At 45.9% G+C, this 13,991-nt stretch overlaps 1 protein-coding gene across 2 annotated transcripts in view; it reads right to left on the reverse strand.

Moving 5' to 3' along the window:
* The window catches only part of C6H16orf89 (chromosome 6 C16orf89 homolog), a 72,163-nt gene that overhangs the window by 13,321 nt on the left and 44,851 nt on the right, over positions 1-13,991 (reverse strand). For both annotated transcript variants that reach the window (XR_012849668.1, XM_075831305.1), the window contains one exon: positions 3,422-3,497. Coding sequence is in view for 1 of the 2 variants with exons in the window: in XM_075831305.1 (XP_075687420.1) it covers positions 3,422-3,497 (76 nt within the window). In the remaining variant the exon portion in view is untranslated. The remainder of the gene's footprint in view (positions 1-3,421; positions 3,498-13,991) is intronic.

Genomic DNA, 13,991 nt, shown 5'->3' on the forward strand with positions numbered 1-13,991 from the left:
TATTTTATTCCTTGTGAAAATAAGAAATTTTGAGCCGAAACTACCTCTTATTGGAAAAAATTAAATTTTTTTGAATTCACAGCCCAATTCAAATAAATTCTGTGAAAAAACTGTGGAGTCTAAATGGTCACAACACCCATAAATGAATTCCTTGAGGGGTGTAGTTTCCAAAATGGGGTCACTTCTGGTGGGTTTCCATTGCTTTGATACCTTTGGGGCTCTGCAAATGCGACATGGCACCCGAAAACCAATCCAGCAAAATCTGGGCTCCAAAGAACACATAGCGCTCCTTTCCTTCTAATACCTCCCATGGGCCCAAACGGCAGTTTATGGCCACAAATAGGGTATTGCCGCACTCAGGACAAATTTGGCAACAAAATGGGGTATTTTATTCGTTGTGAAAATAAGACATTTTGAGCCAAAACTACATCTTATTGGAAAAAAGTTTTTTTTTTTAAATTCACAGCCCAATTCAAATAAGTTCTGTGAAAAAACTGTGGGGTCTAAATGGTCACAACACCCATAAATAAATTCCTTGAGGGGTTTTGTTTCCAAAATGGGGTCACTTTTGGTGGGTTTCCATTGCTTTGATACCTCTGAGGCTCTGCAAATGCGACATGGCACCCGAAAACCAATCCAGCAAAATCTGGACTCCTAAGAACACATAGCGCTCCTTTCCTTCTGAGGCCTCCCATGGGCCCAAACAGCAGTTTATCACCACAAATGGGGTATTGCCGCACTCAGGACAAATTGGGCAACAAAATGGGGCATTTTGTTCCCTGTGAAAATAAGAAATTCTGATCAAAAATGACATCTTATTGGAAAAATTGTCATTCTTTTAATTTCACAGCCCAATTCAAATACGCGCTGTGAAAAAACTACGGGGTCAAAATGGTAACAATAACCATAAATTAATTCCTTGAGGGGTGCAGTTTCCAAAATGGGGTCAGTTTTGGGGGATTCCTACTGTTTTGGCACCTCAACACCTCTCCAAACCTGGCATGCTGCCTAAAATATATGCTAATAAAAAAGCACCACCAAAATGCACTAGGTGCTTCTTTGCTTCTGGGGCTTGTGCTTTAGTCCACGAGCGCAGTAGAGCCACATGTGGGACATTTCTAAAAACGGAAGAATCTGGACAATACATATTTAGTTGTGTTTCTCTGGTAAAACCTTCTTTGTTACAGAAAAAAATTGAATAAAATTGAAATTCAGAAAGAAAAATGAAATTTGCAAATTTCACCTCCACTTTGCTTTAATTCCTGTGAAATGCCTAAAGGGTTAAAAAACTTTCTAAATGCTGTTTTGAATACTTTGAGGGGTCTAGTTTTTAAAATGGGGTGCTTTATGGGGGCTTTTAATACATAGGCCCCTCAAAGCCTCTTCAGAACTGAACAGGTACCTTAAAAAAAAGGCTTTTGAAATTTTCTTAAAAATATGAGAAATTGCTGTTTATGTTCTAAGCCTTGTAACGTCCAAGAAAAATAAAATAATGTTCAAAAAATGATGCCAATCTAAAGTAGACATATGGGAAATGTGTACTAGTAACTATTTTGGGTGGTATAACCATCTGTTTTTCAAGCAGATGCATTTAAATTCTGAAAAATGCTATTTTTTCTAAATTTTCTCTAAATTTTGCAATTTTTCTCAAATAAAGACTGAATATATCGACCAAATTTTACCACGAACATGAAGCCCAAAGTGTCACGAGAAAACAATCTCAGAATCGCTTGGATAGGTTTAAGCATTCCGACGTTATTACCACATAAAGTGAAATATGTCAGATTTGAAAAATGGGCTCTGAGCCTTAAGGCCCAAACTAGGCTGCGTCCTTAAGGGGTTAAGGTCATGGAGTGGCCTAGCCAGTCTCCAGACCTTAATCCCATCGAAAACTTATGGAGGGAGCTGAAGATCCGAGTTGCCAAGCGACAGCCTCGAAATCTTAATGATTTACAGATGATCTGCAAAGAGGAGTGGGCCAAAATTCCATCTAACATGTGTGCAAACCTCATCATCAACTACAAAAAACGTCTGACTGCTGTGCTTGCCAACAAGGGTTTTGCCACCAAGTATTAAGTCTTGTTTGCCAAAGGGATCAAATACTTATTTCTCTGTGCACAATGCAAATAAATATATATAATTTTGACTATGTGATTTTCAGTTTTTTTTTTCTATATAATCTATCTCTCACTGGTAAAATTAACCTAGCCTAAAAATTCTAGACTGTTCATGTCTTTGACAGTGGGCAAACTTACAAAATCAGCAAGGGATCAAATACTTATTTCCTTCACTGTATATCTAGAATGTTAAAGGCTCTACAGTACAGAAGTATGGTAACATTTAGGCCAGGTTCACATAGGTCAGATATGCTGCGAAAAACTACGCAGTGTATCCGACCCAGAAGCCGCAACACATTCCGCCCGAAAAACCGCAACACATTGTGGTGCAGTTTTTCGGGCGGAGTTTCCGCTGTGAAAAGCAGCGTTAGGAAAAAAATAACCTTTCATACTTATTTCGGCCGTAAACCATGGCGACGCGTCCCTCTGACATCCTGCATTCCGGCCTCCTGGGAAGACGTTTCATCCCATGTGACCGCTGCACCCTGTGATTGGCTGCTGCAGTCAAATGGGATGAAACATTATCCCTGGAGGCTGGGCTGGACACAGGAGCAGAGAGTTCTGGGTAAGTATATACATTTTCTATTTTTCTGAGTTGCGATTTTTGTGGAAGAATCTGTCTTTTGTTGAACTCCCCATTGAATTCAATGGGGGAAACACGCAATAGAAAAGCAGCGATTCTGCAACATAAGTTGACATGCTGCGGATCAAAAAAAATAATTATGATAGTTTTTTCAATGGGTTTTTTACGCAGCGCGTGGATGAGATTTATCCAGATCTAATCCACTTTTCTGCTACTGTAATACACTGCGGATTTTCCACAATGAAATCTGTTGCAGAAAATCTGTAGTATTTACGCTAAGGGTATGTTCACACGATGAGAGGCATTTACGTGTGAAAAGAAAGACTGTTAACAGCTGCCTCGTTTCACACGTAAATGCTCCTCCTCGTAATTTACGAGGCGTCTGAGACGCTCGTAAATCTTGAGCTGTGCTTCATTGAGTTCAATGAAGAACAGCTCAAATTACGTGGCAAAGAAGTGCCCTGCACTTCTTTGCCGAGGCAGTCCATTTACGCGTCGTCGTTTGACAGCTGTCAAACGACGACGCGTAAATTACAGGTCGTCTGCACAATATGTTGGCAAACCCATTCAAATGAATGGGCAGATGTTTGCCGACGTATTGTAGCCCTATTTTCAGGCGTAAAACGAGGCATAATACGCCTCGTTTACGCCTGAAAATAGGTCGTGTGAATCCAGCCTATGTGTGAACCTGGCCTTACACTGTATCTTTTCTTTACCTTACCTGAAAACATTCTCTCTTTTAACTCTTCTTGGAGTGCGATTTTTATTGGCAGCATTCTCTGAATTTAAATTGTGCCCTAGGATAAATTTTGAATAATATTACACACTCATTACTTCATTAACTATTTATGTATTTATAGCTGTTTACTCTGGGGATTTCTACTTTGGATAATCCAAAGTTAGAACTTTAACCGGTACAGGACCAAGTACTCGTTAGTTTCATGGCTATACATTTTTTATTTGTTGGGCTAGCGACGTGATTTTTTTTTTTTTATCTGTATAAATGCAGGTTTCTTTTCATTTGTACACACATTTTTTTTCATATTTAAGCATTTTTAGGCTTCTAGTTTAAATTTTTCTTTGTTAAAAATGCTTTTTTACTTCTTAGCTAATTTTTGTTCTGGTAATAATATAGTGATACCCTAAAAAAGACTTTTTTTGTGATGGTCATTGTCTACGTAAATTTTGATATATTACATGTTTTTATTAGGGTAATTAGATCAGGACTAGCGTTATGACAATGATTGTCTGGGGTAGTGTATCTTCGGAGTATTTGAAGTGTAATTTTTATTTTATTTATTTTTTGGGTTTTTTAACTTTAAATTTTTATGCTGATGGCCTCTCCCTTAAAACTTTAGTAAAGACCTTTGCGGGACATAATTATTTCATTTGATTTTTTTACACTATATTTTTCCACTCGAACTTTGCAGCCCAACCCCTGCCTCTATTTTATAGATTAGTAGCGAAAAACGCTTCTGTCTTCTCTCAAGGACCCCTGGCAGTCATTTTAACCTGCACCGTATATACACAGTGGTCGTCAACCGGTTAAGCTGGTCATACGATATCCAGCTGTTTAGACCCCCAGCAATCGGCTGTAATAAGTGGGGAATTAAATTTTCCCTGCATTTCCACCACAGGGTATACGCCAGTCTTAGACTGAAGATCACAGGATACGCCAGTCTAAGGACTAAAGACTGCTGGAGCAAGTGTTATAGCCCCCACTTCTCCCCGCCTCCAGTGCTTTATACTCACCACTACATGGCGTCCTCTAATCCCACGCCGCCCCCCTCGTTCTGCTTCTGCATTCCAGCGCTCTAGCCGCTGATGCGCTCCACAGGGTCCTACTGCACGCTGATTCAAGTGTTCTTAAAGGATCAGTGCGTGCCAATTTTTAAATCATCACCTGGACTACTATAAAAGCTCCTCCTGTTCTGGTAGTCATTGCCAGAGCAAAATTGGTTCCTTTGAGTTCCTAGAGTTCCAAAGTTCCTTGCTGTATAGTTTGATTACCTATTTACCGAACTTGCCTGTTTTTGACCACCCGTGCCTGCCGCCAGCCTTGACCTATTGCTAAGTTTTCCGAGACAAACCTCTGCCGTCTGCCCTAATCTGTTGCTTCATTTAATCACAGCTTCTACCAATGTCAACCATCACAAAGGGATAAATAGTGAAGTCCACATCTCGGTACAGGGGTTAAAGGGTGAAGACCGGGGGTTCCCTTAGACTCCACTCCTGGAGTGGTCCCAAGTCAAATCCCTTGGTGACAAGGAAGATTCACACTGCCCCCTGATGTCCCCACTGCAGCCCAGTCCTTGGGCTGTTGCTACAGTAAGATGCTAAAAATGTATTAAAGAGGTTTTCCCGAGGGGGCGTGGCTCAGACATGGCGGTGTGAGGACGTGTTTGTCCAGAGCTCCGGACTCACCCTGCAGAAAGCCGCCCGTTAGGGCTCACTTACCGATCCCCGACGCAGCATAACTAAGGGAAGAAGCCGCAGGAACCTCCCGGATGCCTCGGGCACCCCATCCATCGGCTGGTATCTCCGGTCCTCCTTGGACGGCACTCCACCGCGATCTTCTTCCTCTCCCCCTGTAGGCCGCACCCAGCCTCCGTCGCCTCATGGGATCTCGCCGGCTCCCTCATCCACTGGTCAGGCGCTGCGCGGCTGCTGCGCTCGAGCCCCTGGAGATGTCGTCTCAGGAGGGAGGTCAGTGTGTGGCAGGCTTTTCAGGGTCGGCTCCCCTGCCCCTGGCTGAGGCCTTCTCCCCTATACTGCCCCAGACAGCACCCGGACATGGGACATTTGAGGCGCCATTTGCATTGGCCGTACAGCGGCAACCGCCACCACAGGCCTGTCTGCTGTGTCAGGGTACGCCGGCCATCTTCATGGGGTCTATGGCCACGACGATACACACGGGGGAACATCAGACAGACTCGTCCCCGGGCCCCTCGCTATCAATGGAGCGGACCCTGGCAAAACTCTGGGAGATGATCAAAGTATTGCCCACCAAAACTGACCTGGATCTCCGCCTCACCCGGCTAGAGGAGAAACACGACAGGGCCATTGGCGCGGTCACACAGGAGGTGCGTGATCTAGCTATGAGGGTGGACACCTTGGAGCGCCAACACTCCATATCTGCAGTAGATATCTCGGTCCTCTCACAGTCCCTGGCCACCCAAGCTACGCAATTACGGGACTTCTCCCTGCATTTGGATGATGTAGAAAACAGGGGGAGACGTAACAACTTGAAGTTGAGAGGTTTGCCGGAGTCTGTACCCCCAGATGGACTTTATGATGCTGTGACACACATTTTTAATAAACTCCTGGACCGACCGCGTGATATGCCCTTTGAGATGGACAGAGTTTATAGACTGGCGGGCCCCCGGAATAGAGACGGCAACCGACCCAGAGATCTGATATGTAGAGTGCATTTCTACAAACAGAAAGAAGAGATTGCCGGAGAGCCTGGGAGAAGGGGGCTGTTCCCTTCAACGGTGCCGAGATTTCAGTCCTGCCTGATGTCTCGAGACTGACACTCTCCATGTGCAGAATTGTCCGCCCCTTACTGGAAGTGACAAAGGTGGCAGGCACAACCTACAGATGGGGCCATCCCTTTCACATCATCCTTTGTAGACAGGGGCTATCCTTTGCGGTCCGGTCCCCAGATGACCTGGAGGAGGCGTTCCAGTTTTTGGAGATCTCACCAGTGCGGTTACCGGACTGGACTGAACCCCCGGCACCGTTTGCTCTCAGAGGTGGACCGTTTCCAGAGTTCGTGTCTCATTTTCCGCCTCGTCCCGGAGCTGAGCTGCCCGTGACCCGACCTTCAGGGCGACAATCCCCGCACGGAGACCGTGGAGTCGGGCCCGTTAATATTTGGCCCCCAGGACGGCGTTCCCCGCGAAGGGATTGATTGATCTCCTGCATTCACATGTGGACAGTTAATTGCACTTTACCCCCTCCTTTTTCTTTCACAGGGTTCTCTGTGGGCGGTGGAAGATGACGTCGCTGGGGTTGCTTCGGTGACATTTGTACTTGATGCGGGTCAGGAGGGGGAGGTTTTACAATGGTTGAGGATGTTTCCACTGTTTAGCTATAAAGGGGAAGGTGGGCTCATGTAGTAGATGTAGCTTTGACGTAATTACTTGGAGATTTTTGTGTTATTTACTGTATTTGTGAGACACTGTTTTCCTGCACTGCTGTCTTTCCTCGTTCCCCATTAGGGTTCCGTGCGCTGTGTCGTGTTGGAGGCCTTCCTCTGGGACGACATAGCTCTCGTTGAGTATTGGAGGGATTTTGCATCGTGTTTCCTATCGCTGCTGTTCAGCAGCATCGTTGTAGGAGCTTTGCTTTTTCTTTCTCTTCCTCTCCCTCCCTTCCCTCTTCTGTCCATTCCTCAGTCCACTACCATGTCTGACATTACTGTTGTTTCTCTGAACGCACAGGGACTGAATATCCCCGAAAAGAGGTCCTCCATTCTCCGTCTTCTGTGGAAAAGAAAAGCACATGTGGCATTCCTGAAGGAAACCCGCTTTCGGGCTGACTGCATACAGAGGCTTATAGACTCCAACTACCCGGACGGGTATCACATTGTGTCCCCTGACTCCAAGACCAAGGGGGTCTCCATCCTGATTTCACGCTCTCTGCACTGGGAGCATGTGGACACTTGCACAGATGGAGCGGGCCGGTACCTCTTCGTGAAGGGTAAGTTGGATAACACACTGTACACTCTGGCCTCATACTATCTCCCTAACACTGGTCAAGTAGCCTTCTTGGAAAGAGTTCTTGGGGCGTTGGATGGCTTTCTGGAAGGCACTCTAGTACTGGGGGGGGGATTTGAATGTCACATTGGATCCCATATTAGACTCCTCACGAGGGCATTCCTCTTTACCCAGGGCGGCACACCGCCGTATACGACGTCTGTTGCATGAACACCAACTGGTTGACGCATGGCGTGTCCTGCATCCCTCGACCAAAGACTATACCTTTTACTCGGCCCCCCACAACTCCTACTCCCGACTCGATTATTTTTTTCTGCGTCACTCACACCTCCCTAGCTTCACATCGACCTCCATTGACGACATTACACTTTCTGACCATGCCCTTATTACTCTCACTCTATCTCGTCCTTCAGCTCACCCTCATTCTTGGCAGTGGCGATTGAATGAATTGCTCTTACATGATCCGACGGTGGTCTCGGATATTCGTAGGGATCTGGTGGAGTACTTTGACACAAATGCCACACCAGGGGTGGACCCTTTTTGTATCTGGGAGGCCCATAAATGCGTGGTGCGCGGTTCCTTTATTCGTGTTGGCACCAAACTTAAGAAAGAGCGGTCGGCACACCTTAGGGACTTACTGACTCGGATACATCGCCTGGAACAGTCACATAAGGTATCCCAGGATCGGGTAATGGGGGCGGAGCTGGGACAGTTGAGCGAGCAGGTTCGTTCACTCTGCCATGCAAAGGCGAGGGCCTCCCTAGTTAAATGTAGACAACACTTTTATGAATTTAGTAACAAACCTGGTAGGACCTTAGCTCGAGCACTTAGGAAGACCCGCTCACGTACCTATGTCCCCTATGTTCTGGGTTCACACAACAGACGTCTCCAGCTTCCACAAGACATATCGGAAGCCTTCCGTGCCTATTACCATTTATAATCTCCCACGGGCACCCCCTTCTTCGGAAGGTGGTGGTCACCTGGAGAAGATCGAGCAGTATCTTCGGTCATCGGGGATGAAATGTATTCCTCCTGAAGCTATTGCGGCCTTGGAGGCACCCATTACCCCGGAAGAGCTGTCATGGGCACTGAAGGACTCACCCACGGGGAAGGCACCGGGTCCGGATGGTCTGCCCCTACAATATTATAAGGCCTACCTGGAATTGCTCTCGCCCCACTTCCTCCGGGCATTCAATTCTATTACTGAGGGGGGCTCCATACCTCGAGACACATTGAGGGCTCATATTCCGGTCATACCCAAGGAGGGGAAGGACTCATCCTTGTGCCAGAATTATTGTCCTATTTCCCTACTTGATGTGGATTTAAAACTATTTGCTAAGATCCTGGCACAGAGGATGACTCCACTCCTACACAACGTGATACACAATGCCCAGGTGGACTTTATGCCCTTGCGTGAGGCACGAGATAATACAACACGAGCGATTATCTTGATGTATCTAGCGGCTGTTTCGACCGTTCCCACTTGTTTTCTGTCGACGGATGCAGAGAAGGACTTCGACAGGGTCAACTGGGATTTTATGCTGGCAACCTTGCGACATGTGGGCTTAGGGGCTCACATGATGAATTGGATCTCGGGTCTCTACTCCTCCCCATCGGCTCAGGTTAAGGTCAACGGGCACTACTCAACCTCATTTGCAATCACTAATGGCACGAGGCAAGGCTGCTCCTTGTCCCCATTAATTTTCATTTTATGTTTGGAGCCCTTCCAGTGCCATATTCGCTCCAATCCAGACATTGCGGGCGTAGGCCTGGGCGGTAGGGTCTATAAGGTCGCTGCCTACGCGGATGACCTGCTATTTTTTCTCACGGCTCCCAGGATTTCCTTGCCCAACCTGATGGCGGAGTTGAGTAGATACTCGAAATTATCCAACTTCAAGATCAACTACCAAAAGTCTGAGGCACTTAACATCTCGTTGCCACAGACCCTGGTCGCTGACCTGTCTGAATCCTTTCCCTTTAAATGGGCGAGGGACTCGCTTAAATATCTGGGGGTCCGGCTTCCCAGTGATCTGTCTCACCTTTACGCGGTGAACTTCCCTTCGCTTCTTCAACGTGTAAAGAGCGACTTGGACTCTTGGATGTCGGGTACCTTTACCTGGTTTGGTAGGTGCGCCATATTTAAAATGAATATTTTACCGCGGATTCTGTATCTCTTTCAGGCCCTCCAGATACATGTCCCACGTCCATTCTTTCAGTCTCTGCTGTCTCTTCTACACAAGTTTATCTGGGCGGGGAAACCTGCGCGTATTGCGCGTTCCATGCTTTTTCGTGCAAAGTGTGAGGGGGATGTTGGTCTTCCGGACTTTGTTTCCGACCACCATGCCTGCCACTTGACATGAATTCTGGACTGGTTTAGACACAGCGAGATTAAGGAATGGGTGTCCATGGAACAGGCTTTTCTGGCAGTCCTTCTACAGGCCTTACCGTGGTTGGGTAGACATACTCCCGTGGCAGCGCGGACACACCCGACGATCGGGCCCACCCTGGCAGTTGCGGCACGGCTCTTCCCTAGGACAGAGATCTCCCCGTCTCCCTCCCCACTGTTCCCAATTTTGGGTAACCCTGCATTTCCACTGGGGCGGGAAGGTGGTCCTTTCCTGCTTTGGTTGAAGGCAGGTAAAGGACGTGCTGTACACTTTTTGCAGGAGGAGAGGTGGATGTCTGGCGCGCAGTTACAGTCTCTTTCGGACCCTGCCCCTTTTTCTGCATGGCAGGTCGCCCAGCTACGACATTACCTGGCGTCGTTAGCTAATCTGGCGGCGTACTCGCGTGGTGGCTCCCCATTTGAACTTTTATGCACAGGCACGGGCACGGTGCGCCATTCGTTGTCCAAACTTTATGCACTTCTGATCTCGCCTTCCAATCTGTCTACCCCATCTTACCTGCTTAGTTGGGAAAGGGATTTGGGTCTACTATTCACTCCCGAACAAAAGGAGTGTCTGTTTACCATGACGCATAAATCCTCAATGGCCAGTAGATATCAGGAGGCAGGGTTCAAGATTCTGTCTCGTTGGTATAGGGTGCCTTCCAGATTGAATGCAATGATTCCGGCGGTTTCGCCATTGTGCTGGAGATGTGGTGACCATGTGGGTACGATCTTGCATATTTTTTGGGACTGCCCACTCTTGACTGATTTCTGGTCCGAGGTGTGGTGCATTTCCTCGAAATTCACGGATTTCCCCCTCCCGAGGTTGCCGGGCCTTTTCCTGCTCCATCTGTGTGAGATGCCTCTGTCTACGTATAGGCGCTCAGTTGTTCGCCACTTGGTGAATGCGGCTAGAGCGTGTGTTCCCGCGCTGTGGAGACAATCTTGTCCCCCGTCGGTGGGCATGTGGTGTGGCAAGATCCAGGAGATTATGAGAATGGAGGACCTCACGGCATCAATGAGAGGATCCCACGCCTCTTTCCTCAGAACATGGCGTGAATGGATCCGTTTTCAATCCTCTGTGGAATACAAGGCCATCATGGCCTCTTGACTCCTTACCTAGGCCCAATTGTGTCAGGTTAGTTCCTCTCCCTCTTCTTACTGTGCCCGCTGTTCTTTCTTTCTCTTTACTGTTTCCCCGCTCGACTACGGAGTATTATGCATCGCTGCGGGTTCAGGGTGCATATCTGCATTTCTTCCATTATTGTTCTGAGCGGTATACTGCCTTCCATTGTAATTTTTTGCACTTTTGTTATACAAGTTACTGGCCTGTGGCCGATGTCAATACCGACTTGGTTTGTACTAAGTATACTGTGTGTTTTTCTTTGTGCTTTAAAAACGAAAATAAAAGAATTTATAAAAAAAATTAATAAAGAGGTTTTCCCATCTTGAACATTTATGGCATATCCACAGGACACGCATCTGTCTCTAGAACGGGGCCCCCTAAACCCCGTTTTAGCTTACTCGGCTCTCACTGCCTCCCGACCACATCCTGGTTAGGCGGTCAGGAGTTAAGGAAACAGCCGAGCTTACTGAGCTACGCTGTTTCCATAACGCCCATAGAAATTAATGGGAGTTCCGGAGACAGCGCAGCATGGCAAGCTACCAAGCTCCGGAAACAGCATAGCTCGCCGTGCTACATTGTTTCAGTGACTCCCATTCACTTCTATGGGAGTTACGGAAATAATGTAACTCAGTGAGCTCAGCTGTTTCTGTAACTCCCGACCACCTAACCAGGAAGTGGCTGGGAGGCAGCAGAGCCCAGTAAGCTAGTACGGGGGCCCCGTTCTAGAAATACGTGCGGGTCCCAAAGCCTTGTTTGGTTCGTGATATACGGACCGCATTTCGGCGTCATTTCCCGGACCGAATACAGTTCAGGGAGCCGGGATCCTGGAATCATAGTTATGTATGACGCTAGGTGACCTTGCCTCTCCATGGGCATACTGTCCCCAGGGGGAGGCAGGGACACCTAGCGTCATACATAACTATGATGCTAGGGGGCCTGTGTTCGGTCCAGGAAATGCGGCCGACATGCTGTCCCGTATATCACGGACCGAACACGGCCGTCTGAGTAAAACCCATTTTGTCCCCTTGCAAAATGCTCTATTATGAAAAAAAAAAGCTACACATAATTGGTATTGCCGCATTTGTAATGACCTAAGCTATAAAAATATTCTGTTATTAAATCAACATGATGAACACACTAAATAATAAAATGAAAAAAAACAAAGCCAGAACTTTTTTTTCTGTTCATCCTGCCTTCCAAATAAACGCAATAAGAAGCGATCAAAAAGTTGTATGTACCACAAAATGGTACCAATAAAAACGACTAGTTGTCCTGCAAAAAATAAGCCCCCCTACAGCTATGTCAGAGGGAAAATAAAAAAATTTTATGGATCGAACATTATGGCAATTAAAAAACAAATACTTTTTTAAAAAACAGTGTTTTTATTGTGCAAAAATAGTAAAACAAAAATAAACTATTGGTAGTGCCATAATCATAACGACCTGAATAATAAAGCTATTATGTTTATAATGCCACATAATTAATGGCGTAAATTTAAAACGCAAAAAAGTATGGCCAATTTGCTCTTTTTTTTCCATTACCCTTCGGCAAAGTTGATAAAAGCTAGTCAATATATTATATCTACCCTAAAATGGTGCCATTAAAAAAGAAAACTCATCCCATGAAAAAGTTATGGCTTTTGAAATGTAACAATGAAAAAATGTCTGGTCATTAAGGCTCAAAATAGGCTTATCACTAAAGGGTTAATACGTGATGTATTCAGATCTCACTGGCCTCAGATGTTGTTTTGTCAACTAAATTGTGACCCAAAGATGATAAGCTCTTAGGCTGAGTTCACACTGAGTTTTTTTTGCAGGAGGAAAATCTGCCTCAAAATTCCGTTTGGAATTTAGAGGCAGATTTTGCTCTGCCTGCACGCCGATTTTCGCAGCGTCTTTCGCCTGCGGCTATTGAGCGCCGCGGGCCAAAAACGCAGCGAAATACGCTTCTTCTGCCTCCTATTGATGTCAATGGGAGGTCAGAAGCGTCAACGCCCAAAGATAGGGCATGTCCCTTATTTTTCCCCGAACGCCTCCGCCTCCCATTGAAATCAATGGGAGGCATTTTCGGCGCGGTTTCCACGTCAAAAAAACTCAGTGTGAACTCCCCCTTATAGTACATGAAAAGTAAAAAACATCTCTACAATACCTCTGTATCTTTATATAATATTCTTTCCATACAAAATTAACTTTGCTTTCTTAGACTCTGTGTATTTAAAAAAGGCAAAAGTTGAAAAAATAAATAATTATGTCTTCTTTCCTTGACTGCCAGCTCAAGTCCGCACTGTACATTTTTAATAGCGCAATTTTAAGTCCTACGACTGCCCACAGTAAGTTTGTGGCAGGCTTTAATGATAGGGGTTGTCTCATCAGACACAACCTCCCTACAAATGGAGCATGGGCAGCGAATAGAAAGCTTTACTGGGGAAGTAGCGGCCAAGCAAGGGAAATGTAGTATTACATGGCTGCCATTCAGATGTACTACAAGGACGGCTCGTGTTCGCCAGAGCGAGCGCTGGTCTTACAGAGTGACTCTCCGTTCTGGCTCAGAGTGGTGGCTCCCGAGTGGAGAAGCCTTGTCTATGATGTCCATGTGCCCTAATAGGCCATAAAAACATGGGTCGGTTCAGACTTCTTATAAGCCCAGTAGGAAGTCTCGAGAGATGATTTTTACGATGCCACAAACAAAATTAATATAATCTACAAGCAATTTAAAGTGTATATAACATTTCAGGTGACTTTTCAGAATAAGCTATTATATGTGTGTGCATCTGGAATAACACTATTTATGGCCATTTTATGACTTGTATGTGCCATTATTTAGCAGTTTTCCCCCTCTGCAGGCTCCATTTCTTAATTGTCAGTTGTCTCAAAGCTAGTGGGTGGAGCCTAATGGCTATCATGTCTTCTATACACTACACATAATAGAAGAGGAGAATCCTGCTCTCCTATTCCTATCTATCACATATATAGAATATGTTGCATGGAGGAGATTACACAACAGTAATGAGCAGTGTAGATGAGAATCCAGGACTAGAGTCAGCTTTACATCTTACCAG

The sequence above is a fragment of the Rhinoderma darwinii genome, chromosome 6 (genome assembly GCF_050947455.1).
Source record: "Rhinoderma darwinii isolate aRhiDar2 chromosome 6, aRhiDar2.hap1, whole genome shotgun sequence".
In the NCBI taxonomy this organism is placed as follows: Eukaryota; Metazoa; Chordata; class Amphibia; order Anura; family Rhinodermatidae; genus Rhinoderma; species Rhinoderma darwinii.